At 42.0% G+C, this 20,192-nt stretch overlaps 1 protein-coding gene and 1 pseudogene across 1 annotated transcript; both read left to right on the top strand.

Annotated features, from left to right (window-relative positions):
* The first annotated feature begins 326 nt into the window (after window positions 1-326).
* On the top strand, window positions 327-17,340 carry LOC145410691 (DNA primase large subunit-like). The gene is made up of 9 exons (XM_080280803.1): window positions 327-474; window positions 1,100-1,212; window positions 7,979-8,200; window positions 8,665-8,763; window positions 9,933-10,070; window positions 13,013-13,342; window positions 14,348-14,543; window positions 16,066-16,233; window positions 17,114-17,340. The coding sequence occupies exons 1-9, from the start codon at window positions 327-329 to the stop codon at window positions 17,329-17,331; spliced, it is 1,632 nt and encodes a 543-aa protein (XP_080136929.1). The 3' UTR covers window positions 17,332-17,340.
* Window positions 17,341-19,467: 2,127 nt separating this feature from the next.
* Window positions 19,468-19,586, top strand: LOC145410833 (5S ribosomal RNA; annotated as a pseudogene).
* Window positions 19,587-20,192: the final 606 nt, after the last annotated feature.

Below are 20,192 nucleotides of genomic sequence, written 5' to 3'. Positions count from 1 at the left end.
TCAGTAGGACTACTTGTGACAGCAGTTGTGCACAGTAATTTGCTTTGTATATTTGATTTTTGTAGTTACAAATTTTTAAAGAAAGGAAATTGAAGGGGTGAACAGTATAGAACAGTAGCCCATTTGATTTTAATAATTCAAGAATTTTTAAAGAATGAAGTAGATCATTGATTTCTGGTTCAAAGGATGGAGATTGGTGGGAGGAGAGTATAGAGAAGCAGTAATTGATTTTTGTAGTGGAATTTTTAAAGGATGGAGATTGGTGGGAGGGGAATACAGAGGAGCAGTAGGCTAATTGATTTTCATGGCTCAGGAATTTTTTAAGGATGGAGATTGGTGGGAGGAGAGTACGGAAGAGCAAGAAGATAGTGGCAGAATCCAGCTATCCATGTATGCTGCAGTTGTATTCCTGTCCGCCCACTGGCATCGTCTCTCTAATGGAGTTTGATGAGGTGGCTACAGAGAGATTAAAGAGTAAGTATGTCGTTTTCATGTCTGGACTTGTATTTCCTTGATATAGTTTGATAAGTTGGTTATAAGAAGATTAAAGAGTTATGGTAGTTTTTATTTTCTTATCTGAGCTTGCTGGTATTGATATTCTTTTGTGGGCTATTATTTCTTTAATGGAGTTTGACATGGCTACAGAGGGAGTAAAGAGTAGCTACCGTAAGTTTTCATTTTCTTGTCTGAGCGTATGTTTTATTGATAGAGTTTAATAAGATGGGGATAGATTTTTAGCTTATATTGTCATCTGTAACCTTTACATTGTTTGATGTGGAAAGAGTGGTTAATGGAAGAAGTCCGAGAATAGTTTGGCTATTGTATCTGTAAAACATATGTTTAGTTAGTTACTAGTATTTATATTTATCATTATGTCTGGTAAAACATGTAGCTTATTAGCCTTGTAATTGATTTTATGTGTTTAGTATAATTATTTCCATGTATGAAACTTCTGATTACTCATTATTTTCATGTATAAAACTCATTTGTGCTTGATGTACTGTATTATGTACAATAAATTAATGTTCTGTACGTACAGTACTGCTCTGTTCTGTGATCATTTTAATGGGAAGTGTTACAGTTGTATTTACTTCCACAGTTTTGAGGACGGTTGAGCGTGTAAATCTTAGTGGACAAACGAGGAATTTAGAGGAGTGGATGGCCAAACTGTATGATGACTTTGCAAAGAACAAGTATTTTATTCACACAGCAGTAAGTAATGGAAAGCACTGACTCAATTATCCCTTCAGTTGTGTGACATCAGTTAGTCTGTCTATCTATCTGACTGTTTGTCTGCCTACTGTGTCTACTGTATGTATGTATGGTATGTATCTAATTTTTTTTTTTTTTTTTTTTTTTTTACACCATTCACTTCAGCCTTGGACAGATATCTAGTAGTGAAGGAGCAATTGAAGGCTGTATCTAACCTATCCAGCACAAACGTCCATCCTGAGCCTCTGAAGAAGAAGAAAATAAAAAAAATAAAATGCCATGTGGAATTAATGGTTGATAATTTTCTCAGTGTCTTGCATAGGTGAACCAAATATCAAAGCTGATGATTGCATTAAAGGTTAATTTCAGGTGTGACAACTAGAATGATTTTTTCCTTTGATTATAGACATTTCCATTCATGTGTAGAGCAGCTTTTATGTTTTTGCATCAGTATGTTATTAACCAGATATTAGGATATTGTCATATCATTCCTAGGTTTGTTTAAAAGAAAATTCACAAATTTCATCTCTGTTTATTACCTCCATACTCTTCCCCATGCCTCACCAGTGTGAGGCAGTGCCACAAAGGAACATCAATTCACTGCACAGGGCCATCCCTGCAGGAGCTGCTAGTTGCCTGTGGTTGATGGCTCTGCTTGTCCAGACAGACCATGGTCTGCCAATCCAACATTCAGATAGAACAATTCACTCAATTTGCCACCCACACTCAGTGCAGCCTTAGCACCCTCATACATACTCTTCATGGCATTCAGCCACTTCCCATGTAGTCAGTATATTCATAATGTTTTAACATTCCTATTGTATCCATTGTCATATTCTTTTTCCAAATCCACAAAGGCCGTGTACAACTTCTTTCCCTTCTCTAGAAACTTTTCCACTATAGACCTAAGGAGAAATATCTGATCTTCACAACCTTTTCCCTTCCTAAAACCTCCCTGTTCCTTTCCAACTAATTTCTCTGTCATTTCCCAACCATATACTTTTCCAGTTACACTAAAAAGATAAATGCCTCTATGATTACCACACACTACTTTTTTCACCTTTCCTTTGTACAGGAGAATAATTATACCTGACTTCCAATCCTCCAGGACTCTACCTTCCTCCCAAGCCAATCTACACATCTTGCATATCCATTCTACTACTATCTCGCCCCCAGTCTTCATCATTTCACCACACACTCCATCAGTTCCTGGGGCTTTCTTCATTTTGACTTTCTTCATTGCTTCCACTACTTCGATCCTTCCGACCACTTCCTCCCATCTCACTTCCCTCCTTCTCCCAGCCATTTCCCAGCTTTTATACTCACATTACTTTCATTCTCTATTTTTAACAGTTCCTTAAAGTGTTCTCTCCATCTGATCACTTTTTCTTCCTTCTCCACTATCAATCTACCATTTTTATCTTTCACTCCCCTACTAAGTTCTGTATCACCCTGTCTAACTCTCTTCACCCGCTTCCAGAACACTTTCTTACATTTCCTCCTCTTTACACTCAAATTCCTTCTGAATTCCTCATCCACTCTCTTCGTACTCCCTCTTACTAATCTTCTCACCTCTCTCTTCCTCTCTACATATAATTCTCTCTTCTGTCTCTCAACTTCCTCCATGCCTCTGCTTCCCATCCACTCACTAAATGCTTTCTTGTGCCCCACAGCCTGTCTCACCTCTTCATTCCACCATGCTGTTCCTTGCATCCCCTTATGTTTTCTCTTCACCCCACACACCACCTCACATGCTGCACAAATTTCTTCTGTGAATATCTTGCACACACCTTCCACATCCCCCATCTGCTCCAAATCATATTTACCCAGTTACTCCTCCACTTCTTTCTTATACTGAGACTTTTTTTTTTTTCCCCCCCCCTCATTGTATGGACTGCATCCTCTTCTCCATCACTCCTGTTCCATTGCACTTGAAACTTGACTTTTACTGCCACCAAGTGGTGATCCGAAAGGCCACTCCCCCAACCTCTGTATGCTCTTGCATCCATTACATACTTTCACATTCTCTCATCCACACATAATCAGTCATTGCCTTCCATTCCTTCAGTTCACCACCCACTTTCTCATCACTCATGATGTATACCTGTGGATCATTTTGTGTCTAAAGAGGGTATTGGCTATCACCAACCCCCTCCCTGCACTAATGTCAACTAGAGTGCTTCCATTCAAATCCACTTCTGCAGGCACACCCACTGACCAGCTACTCCATCCACCTTCACATTCCCTACTTTTCCATTCATATTTCCTTTCAGAAACGCTCTCTCATTCCACTCAAACTTTTCCATGCACTTCCTTATTTGCTCAGGATTCTTTTTTCACTTGGCTTGCACAATCTAGGGTTGGTAATCTTGCCTTTAATCTTTCCCTCACAATCTTTGAACCAACTAATGCATACTCTCTCATACTCTCCTTCCATCTCTTGCACACAACAATACGTACACCTATTTTTGCCCTCTCATTCTCACCTTCTCCTGTGCATATACCCCATCCATACTCCCACTCTCTCACACTCTCACTTCTCTAATTTAGTCTCACTGATATACATATGTCCACTATTGCACCCTCAAGCACCTGGATAATCTCTCTCTCTTTCACCTCATAATTCTCACCCCTTACATTCTACGGTGCAGTCTGAATCATGTCCATTGTCTGGTCCTTGGTCGTTGCCTGCTTGTCTGTCCTGGTCTGAGGCTTCTTGTTTGTATTTTTAGGTAGTTGTTTTCCAGGGAGGGGCACCAACCCTCCGCCAATCCACTTGTTGACATGTAAGGAACACGTTTTGGTTGGTTATAAGGTTACCACCAGCAAATTAAATGATTTCCCGGTTTACAGGAAATCTGGCTTGCCACTCAATGCAGAACTACCCCGAAAATGAGTACCGCTACACTGAATGGGTGGATGATGGCTGCCCCCACTGACCATGCTTTTCAGATTATGTAAAGTGGATTAGTAATTCATGATACATTTGGTGCATATTTTGAACTTTTTCTAAAAGATTTTTATTAAGCTTTGCCATAGAAATGGTGAAGCTTCTTGTTTTTGTCAGCATTTTTTTTTTTTTTTTTTTTTTTTTTTGAAGAGTCTGGGAGGAATGTAAGTGTGAAATGGAGGGAGAGTAAGAAATTGTTTTGGAAGGAGGTAAAGAAAGTAAGACAGTGTGAAAGGGGTAATAGTAGGGGAGTGAAAGATAGGAATAATAGATTGTTGGTGGAGAAGAGAGAGAAATTGAGGAGATGGAAGGAGCACTTTGAGGATTTGTTGAATGTAGAGAGTGAGAGCAGTGCAAGTATAAGTGGTTGGGGAATGGCTAGGAGAAGAAGAGATGATAGGAGGGAGGAAGAGGTCAGTAGGGCGGAAGTAATGGAAGCAATGAAAAAGATCAAGATGGGAGAGCCCCCAGGAATTGATGGAGTGTGTGGTGAAATGCTGAGGTATGGTGGTGAGATTGTAGTGGAGTGGATATGGAAGTTGTGTAGATTGACTCGGGGAAGAGGGAAGGGTTCCGGAGGACTGGAAATCAGGTATAATTGTTCCTTTATACAAAGGAAAAGGGGAGAGAGAAGTATGTGGTGACTACAGGGGTATTTGCCTTCTTAGTGTGACTCGAAAAATATATGGTAGAATACTCACTGATAGGGTTAGACTATAACAGAGGAGCTAGTTGGAGAAGAACAAGGGGGATTTAGGAAGGGAAAAGGGTGTGTAGATCAGATATTTGTTCTAAGATGTTTAGTGGCGAAGTATCTAGAGAAGGGAGAGAAAGTGTATGCTGCCTTCATGGACATGGAGAAAGCAGATGACAGAATAGATAGACAAGGTATGTGGAAGGTATTAAGAATATATGGAATGAAGGGGAAATTGTTGAGTGCTGTGAAAAGTATGTTCGAAGGAGATAGGGCTACGGTGCGAGTGGATGGTGAGCTGAGTGAGTTCTTTGATCTCAGTGTGGGACTGAAACAGGGTTGTGTGATGTCTCCATCGCTGTTTAATATATACATGGATGGGGTTGTAAAGGAGGTGCAAAGTAGGGCAGTGGATGTGGGGGTGGCTCTAATGAATGAGGGTGAGATTTGGAAGATTCCGGTGTTGTTGTTTGCTGATGATACAGTATTGTTGAGTGAAGATGAATGGGAGTTGCAAGGTTTAGTGAATGAATTTGGGACTGTGTAGGAAGAGGAATCTGAAAGTTAATGTAAACAAGAGTAAAGTTATGGTGTTTGAGAGAAATGAAGTCACAGAATGCACAGTGAGGTTGGATGGTGAGGATATGGAGAATGTGAGTGCATTCAAGTACTTGGGTAGTGTGATGAGTAAGGATGGAACTTTGGGGGATGAATTGCGTGAAAGGGTACAGCAGGGAAGGAAGGTTGTTAGTTCACTGAAAGCAGTGATGAGAAATAGGAGGTGAGTATGGAAGTTAAGAAGTCACTGCATGATAGTATTGTGATCTCTACCCTGATGTATGGAAGCGTGGCATGGACCTTGCAAGAGGGGAACAAGTCAAGAGGGAGAGCAATGGAAATGAGTTACTTGAGAGGAGCATGTGGAGTGACATGGAGGGACAGGTTGACGAATGAAGAGGTGAAAGAACGTTGTGGGGTGGATGTGGATGTGGTTGAGATTAGGAGAAATACACTGAGGTGGTTTGGACATGTGTAGAGACTGGAGAATGAAAGACTGACTAAGAGGGTGTATGTAGGTGAGGGAGAGGGAGGGGAAGACCGAGGATGAGGTGGAGGGATGGAGTTGAGAGGTATATGAGGGAGGGGGAGGTGAGTTGGGGGGAGGGTAGGCAAATGGTAGATGACAGAGCGACTTGGAGGCATTTTGTCTGCGGCCACCCTTTGCAGGATTAGGGCGGCAGGCTTTAGATAGATAGATAGACTTTTTTCTCTTTGATCTTGATGATATTACACATGAAGGTACCATAGGGCAACCCAAGTCTTTGTGCCAAAAATAAATGACCTTGTCCTGTTTTTGAAGGTGATATACTCATTTTTTAGTTGTAGGTGGGGACGCTCACCATCCACTTACCCGATGTAGTGCTGCTTTGGGTGTCTGCCCTTTCCTCTCTTCCGTCCTTCCTCTTCTGTCTTTCTTTCCTTCATTCTTTCTCTTCCTTCTGCCTATGGGTGACTCTACACTGAGTGACAAGCCAAATGGTTTCCTGTACATCAGGAAACGATTTACTACAGTGGGTGGTAACCATGTAAACAAATTATGGCACCTGATGGTTTAGTGGGTAATTAAGGTGCTCCAGTCAGATTGAGCCTGCGTAGGTTTATATCCAAGGGGTTGTTCGGGTTTATTGCTCACATAATGCCACTCAGGGATGAGTGAGGCTGGTCACTCTCATCTCAAATGTCAGGAGCAACTTGCCAAGCCCCGGGTTCTCACGCTGCTCATGGGGCGACATAGGATTGGATGATAGATGGATGGATTATTGTAGTACTTTGGTAGTGTGATGAGTAAGGATGGAAGTGTGGAGGATTAAGTGCTTGAAAGGGTACAACGGGGTAGAATGGTTGCTGGTTCTTTGAAAGCAGTGATAAAAAGAAATAGGGAAGTGAGCATGGAGCCACTGCATGATAGTATTATGATACGAAGCCTAACGTATGGAGGCGAAGCTTGGACCTTGTTGAAATGACACAAGGCAGAGCAGTGGAAATGGGTTATTTGAGAGGAGCAAGACTGATAAATGAGGAAGTGAAGAATCATTGTGGTGTGGATGTGGATGTGTAGAAAGCATTAGGAGAAATACCGTACACTGAGGTGGTTTGGCCATGTGGAGACCAAGTGATTAACGAGGAGAGTGTGTGAGTGAGATGGAGGGGGGAAAGGAAGGGGGAGGCCAAGGATGAGACGGAGGGATGAAGTGGAGAGGTATATGAGAGAGGGGTGTGTGAGCTGGGGGGAGGGCAGTGAAATGGTGGGGGACAGGGCAACATGGAGATGATTTGTTTGTGGCCACCCCTTATGGGATTAAGGTGTCTGGCAGTAGATAGAGAGACTGTCACAGCACAAATAATCTCTTAACATGCCTTAAAAAGAAAAGAAAAAATCTTCGTACAGTACAGGAATATCCAACTGTACCATCCCCATTTATGTGATACCCTGCCATAGCATTGTAAAAAAACAACACCCTTCCCTGCCTAACGATAACCAGTCCCCAGTTATGCATTGGGTTTTGTTTTTTTTAACTGATTTTGATGACATTTCAGACTGATATTTTTTGTTTAAGTTGATTTAAAAACTGTTTTTTGACTTAGATTAATGTGTTTTAGCTATAGGTGGGATGAACACTCATTTTTGGGTACAGTTCACTGAGTTTGATTTTTTTCCATAATTATTTTTGATGATTTTCATATTTTATTTTTGGGTTTAGGTGAGTTATAAACTGCTTTCAGGCTTAGTTTAGCTTTTTTAAAAGTTATTTGGAGGTGTAGGTGAGCTAGAAACTTGTTTTGAGACTCATTTGGGTGAGTTTTGTATTTGGTTGGGGAGGGAGCCCCAAGGCTCCCAAACACATCCCTATAGTTTCTGTGTTATTATGTCTCCGTTTATCAATACCCCAGCTCGATAATGGGTTTTCCCCAATGCATTGCATCATAATGGTAGGAATGACCTGTACCATACCTGGTTGAAGTGGTTTGTTTTTTCTGGTCCTCTGGGTTCATGTCCAGATGAGCCAGAATTTGCATGAACACTAAACAACTTGACATTGTTAATCAAAACTCTTTAACAGGATAAAATATCGAGCAACAAAAGAGATGAAGTAGAGGCAGCACGGCGCCGAGACCATGTGTCTCACTTCATCCTACGCCTGGTGTACTGCCGCACTGAGGAGCTCCGCCGCTGGTTCGTAATGCTGGAGACAGACCTCTTCCGTGCCCGCTTCCTCCACTGTTGCAAAAATGGAGGCGATATCAAGAGTTTCATGGTGGAAAATAATCTGCATTTTACCCCGGTGAGCAGGGAGAGACTAAGAATGAGATGGAGGGATGGGGTGGGGAGGTATGTGTATGGTAGTGGCACATGTGGGAGGGAAAGCAGTCTGATGACAGAGCGATGTAGAAGTGATAGAGTGGCATGTGAAGTGGAGCTGGCATTCCAGGGGCCTGAATGGAGTGTGAATGAGTGGGCTTGCTGTTAATAGTTCTCCCTCTTTAATGCTTCCTCCCTCACACTGTCCTCAGATGGGAAAAAAAGGTCAGGATGGTAATAGGTAGTGATGATCCTGGTAACGATGATGATGATGATTAATGGTGATGCATGTTGATGGTGATTCTAATGATGAAGATGATTAATGGTAGTGGTTGGTGATGGTGATTCTAATGATGATGATTAATGGTAGTGATTGGTAATGGTGATTTTAACGATGATGATGATGATGAGTGTTGTAGTCTTAACCGTATATTCTTTCTTCATCAGATATCTGAAGAAGAAATGCATGATGAGCGAGAAAATTTAATAAATGGCACATACAACATCTCAAGTGGTGATGCAATGGAGGGCAGGTCTTTTTACAAGGCAAGTACTGTACTGTGCATACATTTTTTTTTCTTGTAGCTGTTTTTGATTATATGTTGTAAGTATTCTCCTGGAAAAAAATATCCAGTAAGTGTTTCTCCAGGCTTTCCTCAGTATATTACTGTACTGTACTTATTTTTTGTTTGAAACTGTCGTGATACAATTTTATTTCTAGTGAGTACAGGCACATTGATTACTGTTTTCAGCCTTGTTCGTAAGCCTGACCTTGCATCTTCTAGTATTGATTGTAATAGTCTGAATCAGTTTCATAACTCTTTCAGTCTGATTGTGTGCTTTTTAAATTCCATTTTTCAATCTCCAGATGATTTTATTCAACTTAGGAAGAATGTACAATAGTGAGGGGGATATGTTAGGCAATATCTAACTCCCTCTGTTTAGAAAATCTGTCCAAATGAATAAAATCATGCTGGAGGTTGCAAAAATGAAGTGAAAAGTACATCATTGGACTACAGTAAAGGGGTTGGTTCCCCCCCCCCCCACTCACACTGACTTTCACATCAGTTTTACTGTTTGTGAGGAGGATTAGGTGAATTCATTTGGTTTATTCATCCATCCATCATCCAGTCCTATGTTGCCCCATGAGGAGCGTAGGAGCCCGGGGCTAGGCAGGTTGGTCCAGACTTTTTTTTTTTTTTTTTAATGCTTCCAACACTGGCCATAGGCTTCACAGCCTGCTCTCAAGGCCAAGTAGTCCTCCTACATACCACATACCTCTACATGTCACCACTTCGGTGCTAACACCCACCATCCATATTGAGTACATGCTAGGGCTCTCATACAGGACTGGTGTATTGGTATGAGTGACCAGCCTTACTCATCCGAGTGGCATTACGTGAGCAGTAAACCCCAACCACCCCTTGCATATAAATCTTCACTGGCTTAATCCGATTGAAGCACCTTAATTACCCACTAAACGACCAGGTGCCAAAATTTGAGTTCGTGATGGAGGATAGAGAGAGAAAGAGAGAGAGAGAGAGAGAGAGGTGGAGGGAGAAAGAGTGAGGAAAGGTTATAAAAAATTATATGTGGGAAGGAATGAAATGCATGTGGCAAAAAGGAAGGAAATTTTGTTTGTAGGGGGAGGGGTAGTTATTTTAATGATAAAAAAGACTGAACTAAAAACAAACTAACTGACTGCATTCTTCCAGGTTCCATTCACGGAGGCTCTTGAACTAGTGTCTAAAAGGAAGGTGTTGTTGAAGGGCGGGTGGGCATATGTCCCTGACACAGACCTGGTCACTCTGGTCACCTCCGTGTTCAGGGCAAGTCTCTCACAGTCGATGGCCGTAAGTTTTCTCTATTACCTGGAGTCCCATCATATATTATTTGGTTTATTCTTATCTTCAGATGACCTCCAACTGACTCTCATTTGCATCCTTGAGTCATTAGTTAATGCAGAGAGTTTTGAGGGCTTGGATGTTGAGTGAAAAGTAGTGTGGTCTGTTTTGCTTGGTAGTCTGATAGTAAGTTAGTGAGATTAGGGATAGAATGGTGTTGGTGGTGGTGGTGGTGGTGATAAGATGATGATGGTGATGATGGTGGTGATGGTGATGATACTAGTGATATTGAAGCTGGTAGTGATGATAAGATGGTGATAATGATAATGATATTGATAGTGTGGTGATAGTCATGATAAAATGATGATGGTGATGGTGGTGGTGATAATGATATTAAGTCATCATGATCATCATCTGGACCTCCTTTCCCACCCTAGGGTAGGGTGAGGAGTAGCAACGTCCAGACAGCCCAAGTTTGTCGAGTTCAGTGGCCCAGGCTTCCATTCACTCATCATTCAAGCCCCCGGAATCCTGGCCCTATCTAATATCCCAATAATTTTCACCACATTCTGTAGCTTCACATGAATGTATCCGATAGAGTCAACCCGAACGCTGTCACTTTTAAAAGGGGTGCCAAATCTCTGATCATACACTTCTTCTCACAGCATTCATCCAGCCAGCTCGATCTCTTGTCAGTTCGCTAGCCTTCCATACCTATCTTCTCACACCCTCATCCACCATATCCCACCACCTTCTCCTTGGCCAACCTTGCCTTCTTATATGTCTCCAACAAGCCCTACATTCTTCATTACTCTTAATCATCTCTGCATGCACCTCGTGAACCCCAGCTGCTTTCCCATTTTTCAGCCGCTTCACACCGTTCTTCACCTGTGTGAGTGTCACATTTCCTTGCACTGCATTCCTTCTTTGCATGCCCCCAAAACCATTCATGTTTATTCTGGCACTGCTGTCTCTATTCCCATTCATCAGGCTTCAAAATATTCTTTCCATCTGGTCCTTACCTTATCCCCATAGGTTCATGATCTACCACTTACGTCCTTCACACTTTCACATTTCTTACGCTGTCACTTCCACATTTCCACACCTCTTTCCAGAATAACCTAATTTCAGAGCACTGTAATTTGCATTAATTTTTCTTCATAGATCATCGTTTATCTCTTTCGTTTTTCCTCTTCCCTATAGTCACAGCGCACAACTCTGAGGTTGCCATTATTGTACCCTGGCAACCTAACTGTCAACAGTGCATCTGATTTTGCATGATATTACAGTGCTCGTCAGAAGTATTCAGCGTTGTCCGCCGGGCGCGCAATACTTATGGCCCAAAAAGAATCACCCATTTTTGGGGGTAAGAATTGAGCCATAAGTTTGAGCTCCGAGCATGACGTCACGGTAGCCTGAGGCCTTCTGACGCGCTGGTTGGTTCCCGCCTCAGTCGCCCACGGGCTGCCTGAGAGAGAGGAACTCCGCCGAGTGTCCCTCTCAAATTGCGCCATTTTTTACCGAGTGTCCCGCAGTGTTTTGGCCTTCAAAACTTTGTTATGGCACCTACCCGTGAACTATCGAGTGAAATCATATCCCAGATCATTGCTCTAAAGGAGGCAGGCCACCACACAAAGGAAATTAGTGAATTGGTTGGTGTGGCACGATCGACAGTGCGTCGTTGGTGTGTGCGGTTTTGGGAGGAAAACAGTGGCGAAGTTCCCACAAAGAAACCGAGGTCTGGTAGGCCTAGGAAAACTTCCCCAAGGTCTGTTAATGTTTTAAAACGTGCAGTGGAGTTTAATCCTTGTGTGAGTGCAAGGAAAATTAAGGAGAGCAACCCGGAAGTGTTTGGTGAGGTGTCAGTGAGAACAGTGTCTCGTAGGGTGCATGAGCTTGGTTACACAAGTCACAGGCCTGTGAAAAAGCCTCTTCTCTCTAGCAGCCAGAGAATTCGTAGGCTTGCCTTTGCTAATAAATATCTAAATTGAGGTGAGGAGCAATGGTTGTCAGTGTTGTGGTCTGATGAGGCAACATTTAGTGTTACCTGTAACAGAGGAGCATGCAAAGGTAGTGACCCACTTGACCCACGGTATGTAGAAAGCACATTTAAACATCCTGATTCACTCATGGTATGGGGTTGTTTCTCAGGGAAGGGTTTGGGGAAGCTTGTTGTACTTCCCAAGAACCTCAGAGTGAATCAGGATGTTTACCTGGAGCTTCTGTGTGATCATTTACCAGACTCCTTCGAGCTAACAGGTGCACGAGTGTTTCAGCAGGACAGTGCACCTGCTCACAAGGCCAAATCGGTCACCAATTGGCTTCGTGACTGCGAGGTATCATTCATGACAGACTGGCCAGGAAATAGCCCAGACCTCAACCCGATTGAAAACCTTTGGTACGTCGTAAAGAAGAGTTTCCAAGGGAAGGACGTGAGCTCTCTGCCTAAGCTGGAAGCCGCCATTCGTGACTCCTGGGACAAAATACCCCTCCAGCACCTCAGGAGCCTCGTCCTTTCATTTCCAAGATGTCTCAGGTCCGTGAAGAAACGTAAAGGCTACCCTACGAAGCACTAAAGGTAAATAAAATGCATTACAGTATTTATATGTTTTTTCAATGTTGAAAGGTTTGTTTCTCAGGAGGGACGCAGGGCGCCCCATACTTCTGACGAGCACTGTATACAAGAATCACATTACTGTACACGAGTATGTTATACATAAATATTATTATACCCGAATATATTATACACCGGTCACAGGCGTATCATATTTTACACAAGATCAGACACGCTGTAGACGGGTATGTTGCCAGAGCACGATAATGACAACCTCAGAGTTGTGCACCGCGACTATAGTCTCTTTACATGCTTCTTGCTCTCAGTAAATTCAGTTCTTATTTCAATTGAATCCTTGTCCTGTAATGAATATTCATTCTTTATGCTCTCTCCCCAGATCACAGGCAGAGCCCTACCCCAGCTGAGAGATGATGAGCGGTTAGTGCAACTGCTGGAGGACTTTGACAAGCGCTACACCGGCAATGACTACAGTGTCAAGAAGGGGCCGGACGCTCCTCAGATCACCCCAGACATGATCGACCAGCTTGCAGTAAAGTCCTTCCCGCCTTGCATGCGTCAGCTCAACGACACCCTGCGCACCACACACCATCTCAAACATGGCGGCCGACTCACATATGGTCTGTTTCTCAAAGCTGCTGGCTTGAGCCTGCCGGATGCTATACACTTCTGGAGATCTCACTTTCTCAAAAACATGGATATAGATAAGGTTAGTCTTTAGTTAAAAATTTGAGTGATACAGTAATCCTTATCTTTATGTGGGAAAAATGGTCATGATGATGATGATGATTGAATACGGTACCATAATCCAAATAGATAAACATGCACATCAGAATTTTATGAATTACAAAGGATGGAGAATGAGAAACTGACTAGAAGAGGGTATGTGAATAAGAAGGAGGAGGAGACCACTGATGAGATGGAGGGATGGAGAGGAGAAATATATTGGAGAGGGATGTGCTTGTTGGAGAGAGGACAGGGCGACATGAGACGATTTGTTTGTAGCCACCCCTTATAGGATTAAGACATTTGGAAATAGAAAGATAAATAGATATTCATCATCATCATCTAGTCCTGTGTTGCCCCATGAGGAGCATAGGAGTACAGGGCTAGGCAAGTTGGTCATGACATTTAAGATGAGAGTGACCAGCCTCACTCATCTCTGAGTGGCATTACATGAGCAGTCAACCCCAACCATCCCTTGGACATAAACCTTCACCGGCTCAATCCGATTGGAGCGCAATAATTACTCACTAAACCACCAGGTGCCAAAATTTGGTTATATGGTTACCACCCAGCATAGTAAATGGTTTCCTGGTGTACAGGAAACCATTTGGCTTGTCACTCAGTGTAGTGACCCACAGGCAGAAGGAAGAGGAAAGAATGAAGGAAAGAAAGACAGAAGAGGAAGTGTTAAGTTACCCGTAGGCAGAAGGACAAGAAAAGAATGAAGTAAAGGAAGACGGAAGAGGATGGAAGGAATGGAGAGAGGAGAGGAAAGGGCAGACACCTGACAGCAGCACAATTTTTATGTACAATAGCAATTTCAGTGTGGTACAAAAGTTGTCATCTTTGTAGATGTATTGTATTTTATGTGTTAAATTACTTTTTTCTTTCATCTTTTGCCTTTTTGTTGCTTTCTGAACCCTGCCTTATCCCATCCTTTGGTGGGAAAAAGAGGTTATGATGATGACATTTTTCTTCAACATTCCAGTTTGAAAAGCAGTACGCATATCACATACGCTTTAATTATGGGAAAGAGGGAAAGCGAGTAGACTGGTCACCATACAGCTGCATCAAGATAATTACGGGTAATGTTGGTCCAGGTGATGCACATGGCTGCCCCTTCAAGCACTCAGACCCAGGTGTCCTGCGCCAACGACTCATTAGCTATAAGGTTTCACAGCAAGGTGGGTCATGGCAGTAATTGTATACTCTCTTCACTTTAACTTGGCCTAAGTTTGTCATCTCTCCATCTTGAATACTGATATGTGACAATAAAGCAACTCTAGAATGTGATGCCAGCCACAAAAAATTGCTATGGAATGGATGTATCTTATTTTACCACTGAGCTTTGTTAAATACGCTACAAAAGGATGAAAATCTGGGCCAAGTTCAGGTAAAAGAGCTGTAGTAGCTGTGGCCCCAGGTTCATCTGAAACATAAAGCTGGTGAACTGGTGGCTGAAGTTGCCCTTCTCCTTCAGTACACCATCTTTCTTTGGGGGAGTTGATCGTTCGTTTGTATAACCAGGCAGCAGATTCACCACATGAAGCCACTCCTCTCTAGTAACAAGGAAGTTGTTGTAAATGGATATAACACCTTTGTTTTAACCTGACAGAGATCCCCAACCCCTCTAAGCTCAGTTCATGACCAGTTGTTATCTTCTTTACCATGGAGACCATGCCAATCTTAAGAGTGGGCCAGTTCTGTCAGGTAAAAACAAAGGAGCTGTAGTAAATGCATAGATGTCATTACCTTTTGAGACCTGCAGTATGAAAACCATTAATGTATTGTAATACACTAGCCTTTTTTTCCTTATTGTAGTGATTATTGATGAGCCAAATGGTTTCCTGTACACCAGGAAACCATTTACTATGCAGGGTGGTAACCACATAACCAAATTATGGCACCTGGTGGTTTAGTGGGTAATTAAGGTGCTCCAATCAGATTGAGCCTGTGTAGGTTTATATCCAAGGTGTGGTTGGGGTTTATTGCTCACGTAATGCCACTCAGGGATGAGAGAGGCTGGTCATTCTTATCTTAAATGCCAGGACCAGCTTGCCTAACCCCTGGTTCCCACACTGCTCATGGGGTGACATAGGATTGGATGATGGATGGATATAAAGTTGATGGTCTTATAAAGAAATGCAGTGTGTAAATGATTGTGTAGTAAGTAGACTGGAATATATTGTAGATAATCCTTGTGTCATAGCCAGCTGTTGGTGAGGTAATAGAGATGGTAAGCAAAAGTATCTACCGGATAGCATGTCGGCTGTAGATAGGCTATACAGCACAGTATAAGTTAGGGGAGGCAGTGGCAAACTTGATAGAGAGGTGGTCTGGTGTCCCAGTGAATGTCGGTTTGAATCCTGGGTGGGACAGGGAACAATTGGGACTTAAATATTAAAATAAACTTTACTGATCTACAATAAGACCTGCCGACTTGTTATAAAAATACCTCCACTAATACCAATACATCAGTTCTCTGTGAAACAGCTCTAGCATGTATTCAATATGAACAGTGGATGCCTGTGCCAAAGTGGCAATATGTGGAGCTGTATGGTATGTAGGAGGACTGTTGGGCTTTAGGAAATGGGCTGTTAAAGCCTATGCCTGGAATTGGATGCATTTAAAAAAAAAAAAAAAAAGCATTGTTTTATTTTCTTGTGGCTATTGGACTTACTGTATTATAATTTTATATTCCTGCAGCTATTGGTGAGATAATGGACTTGGTGAGCAAGAATCATTACCAGATAGCATGTCAACGGTACTGGGAGGCCACACACAATGCCACCATAGATGCTGGTATTAATCACCCCAACCAGTTCTTAGAGGAGAGCTTGAAGCATCTCCATGGACCACAACAACCAAACCAGGGTAGGTAGTGAATTATTTTTATCATCGTCATTATCATCATTCACTCTCATCTTAAATATTGGGACCAACAGCCTAGCCCCAGGCTCCTACACTCCTCATGGGGCAGTGTAGGATTGGATGATGGATGGATGGCATTATCATCATCATCATTATTGTCATCATTATTATCCACCCACAACTCATTCTTTGAGAAGAGTTGGAACAATTCCTTGGGAAGAGTTTCCAGTAGCCAAGCATGGGTGGGTAGGGGTAGCAATATTATTTTTATCATCATTGTCATTATCATTGTTTTCCTCATTATTTTTGTTGTCATGGTCATCATCATTCATCATCATCATTATTATCTACCCCAACCAGTACTTTGAAGAGTTTTACAAGCATCTCGGCAGACAACTGTAGCCAACCCAGGGTATGTAATTCCATCATCATCATCATCATCATCACCACAGCTTTCTCCATACAACTGGTAATGGTAAAATCAGCAAATCACATCTATAGGTAGCAATTGATGTTTGTTAGAGTTTTTATGCTTAAACATGAATTTAGGGTAGTAGTAAAAAAAGAGTGTTAAGAAAGGCGATATACACAGTTGCTGATGGTCTCAAGGATTTATTATGAAGGAGACCATTTTTGCCCATTAAACTGTCAGTAATTCTTTAATGGTGAGAATTGGATCGATGCTGATAGGACATCCTTCACTCAAAATTAGCCCAGCATAACCCCCTTAAGAGTCTAGAAAATCTCATGGGACACCATCTATAATGGAGACTTAATTTATTCCTGTGAAATTGGCCACACTCTAGCACACATATCAGTCAAGTCTCTGGAATCCTGGCTTCACTTCTTTAGGCTTCATATACATTCTTTTTTCCACTACCAGGTAAGAAGCCTACTCAGGTGAAAGGCAACCGGTCGGTGATGTATTCCTCACAATCATCCACTCAGAGTACCCAGTCAGCTGAATCTACCCAGTCCAATCAGGCTTCAGCAGATGACAACAACCCCTCCAGCTCAGTGGCTGTGGACTCGGACATGGGCGATAATGAGTTGTCCTTAGAGCTTATGTTGCAGTTAATAGATGCTGATGAAAAATCATGAAGGCAATTTTGGTACACATATTTTAGTTAAGAGAGTGGTCATCATTTGCTGGAATGTTGTTTCACTCACTTATTTTCCTTTGATGATGTACTTTTAGTTTGTTTGTGGTAGGTGAGAGCACTCACCATCCACTCACTTGATGTAGTGCTGCTCTTGGGGATCTGCCCTTTCCTCTCCTCCATCCTCTTGTCTTTCTTTCCTACATTCTTTCCTCGTCCTTCTGCCTACGGGTGGCTTTACGTTCCCTCTTCTGTCTTTCTCTCCTTCACTCTTTCCTCTTCCTTCTGCCTGTGGGTGACTCTACACTGAGTGACAAGCCAAATGGTTTCCTGTACACCAGGAAACCATTTACTACACTGAGTGGTAACCATATAACCAAAATTTGGCACCTGGTGGTTTAGTGAGCAGTTACGATGCTCCAATCGGATTGAGCCGGTGAAGGTGTATATCCAAGGGGTGATTGGGGTTTATTGCTCACATAATGCCACTCAGGGATGATTGAGGCTGGTCACTTTCATCTTAAATGTCAGGACCAACTTGCCTAGCCCTGGACTTCTATACTCCTCATGGGGCAAAGTAGGATTGGATGATGAATGAATGAATGAATGCTTGCTCTAACATGAAAATTGTATTCAACTAAAGAAGGATTTTTGGTAGTGAAGGGGTGAATTAAGGCTAGATCTAACCTCTCCAGTTCTAAAAGTCTCCCTAAAGTTGAATATAATCATCTGGTGGAAGCAAGAATGTACTGTAGTAGAAAAATATCAAAGAATTTAAGGCATCAAGGTTGCTTCAGTATTAGCATTCAGGTCATCAGAGAGAAGTGGTTAATGGCAAAAGGAAATTTGTTTATACAAGATCTTCCAGTAAGCTGACCATTTGACAACTCAGAGCCTTAAGTTCAGGTGCAAAAATAGGACTTTATTTGTATATTGTACCAGTAGTTTGTCGGTTATTAATAAATTAATGGTCTATAAGTATTTGATTTCTCAGTTAATTATATAGGTTAATTACAGCACAGAAAGGAAAAAAATTGTACAAATAATCATATACCAGAATTAGGTGCTGGAAAAGGTAGTTCTTATATGGTGGCACTGATACCCAGTTATGGAAACATCTCACAACTCCTTGGCATCCCCCAAAAGGTTGATGGTTGACTGCTGAAGGACAGCATCCTGCAGTGCATGGATACCGCATTCAGATAAACCATAGGCCATCAACTGTGAAAGGTTAGCTTCATCGTGTGATAAATTTGCAGTATAAATCATCCTCTTCATCATCACCATCACCCATCACCATCTACAGTATTTCTCACCAAAAGAGTTGGGGTGGGGTAAGATTTAAAACTTGATCATTTAAACCATGTATAAATCTCACGTTGGATTCCCTAGAGTATTGTATGATTTTAGAATTTACTTGTCAATGAATGTTAAGTATTTTATTTTTTTGGTTTATGCATTTTTTTTTCCATGATAAACTAATGTATGTGTTTATTTATAATAGGATTCAGTTTCATGTATTGCATTGCTTTTTACCAGCATTCTTACTTTAACTTGACAAAGACCCCAAATCCTATTCACCTAAGTTGATGGTTGTGTCATGAGATTGAAGAGTTGATTTGACGAGCAACCAAGGATGCATATTCCTGTATCATAACAAAGGCTTATCAAATTTCGTGCAACCATGACTTAGTTTCCAAGAGTGACCATGACCCAGTTGTGTCAGATTGAAAATATATATATATATATATATATATATATATATATATATATATATATATATATATATAGTATTATCCAGGTGTACCTGAATTAAGACTATCAGTGAAAGTAATAGTATTGGGGGTTTTTATGCTCTCTCTCTCTCATGTTTCTTCCAAATTTCTCATATCTCTCTATCACAGACTTTCCTCCTTACTGCCTCTCCCTCTTTCCTGCCATCCTAAAATTCCTCTGTTATTTATTTCCATTCAGTATCGAAACAGTTTTCATCAGTGCCATACAAGAGGATGCTGAAGTGTAATATACAGAATAAATCACAAGACAAGGGGTGCTTATGAAGCCTCCCTAGTCACAAAGAAAACTGACCATCCCACTTTACATCCTCCTTTCCTTCACTTTTTTTTTTTTTTTACCAGTAATTTTTCACACCACATTGAGTACACCGCTTCCCATCCGATCAGCGAAGTTAAGCAACGTTGGGTCTGGTTAGTACTTGGATGGGTGACCGCCTGGGAACACCAGATGCTGTTGGCATCCCTACGTGTCAAGTGGGGTTGGTGGAGGATTAGTGCCCCTCCCTGTAACACAACTCTAAGCCATTGGCCACCCCGTCTGGGATACATGGCGTCTGGCAATGAATGAATGAATTTTTCATTTTATTCACACACACACACACACACACACACACCTGCGTTTTGATCAGTTTCAAACCTACCCCCCCCACACACCTGCGTTTTGATCAGTTTCAAACCTACCCCCCCCACACACCTGCCTTTTCATGAGTTTAATATATTCAATAACACTCACGCACACACCTGCCTTGCGATCAGTTTGATATCTTCCTAACACACACACACACACACCTGCATTTTGATCAGTTTCAAACCTACCCCCCCCCCCACACACACACACACCTGCCTTTTCATCCGTTTAATGTATTCCCTAACACACGCGCGCACACCTGCCCTGCGATCAGTTTAATATCTTCCTAAAACACACACACACGCACACACCTCCCTTGCGATCAGTTTAATATCTTCCTAACACACACACACACACACACACACACACCTGCCTTCCGATCAGTTTAATATCTTCCTAAAACACACACACACGCACACACCTGCCTTCCGATCAGTT

This window comes from Coenobita brevimanus, chromosome 86 (assembly GCF_032717465.1).
Source record: "Coenobita brevimanus isolate Jiangsu-jjx chromosome 86, ASM3271746v2, whole genome shotgun sequence".
Lineage (NCBI taxonomy): Eukaryota > Metazoa > Arthropoda > Malacostraca > Decapoda > Coenobitidae > Coenobita > Coenobita brevimanus.
Note: the sequence above shows the minus strand (reverse complement) of the source record. Positions and strands in the feature narration are given on the sequence as shown.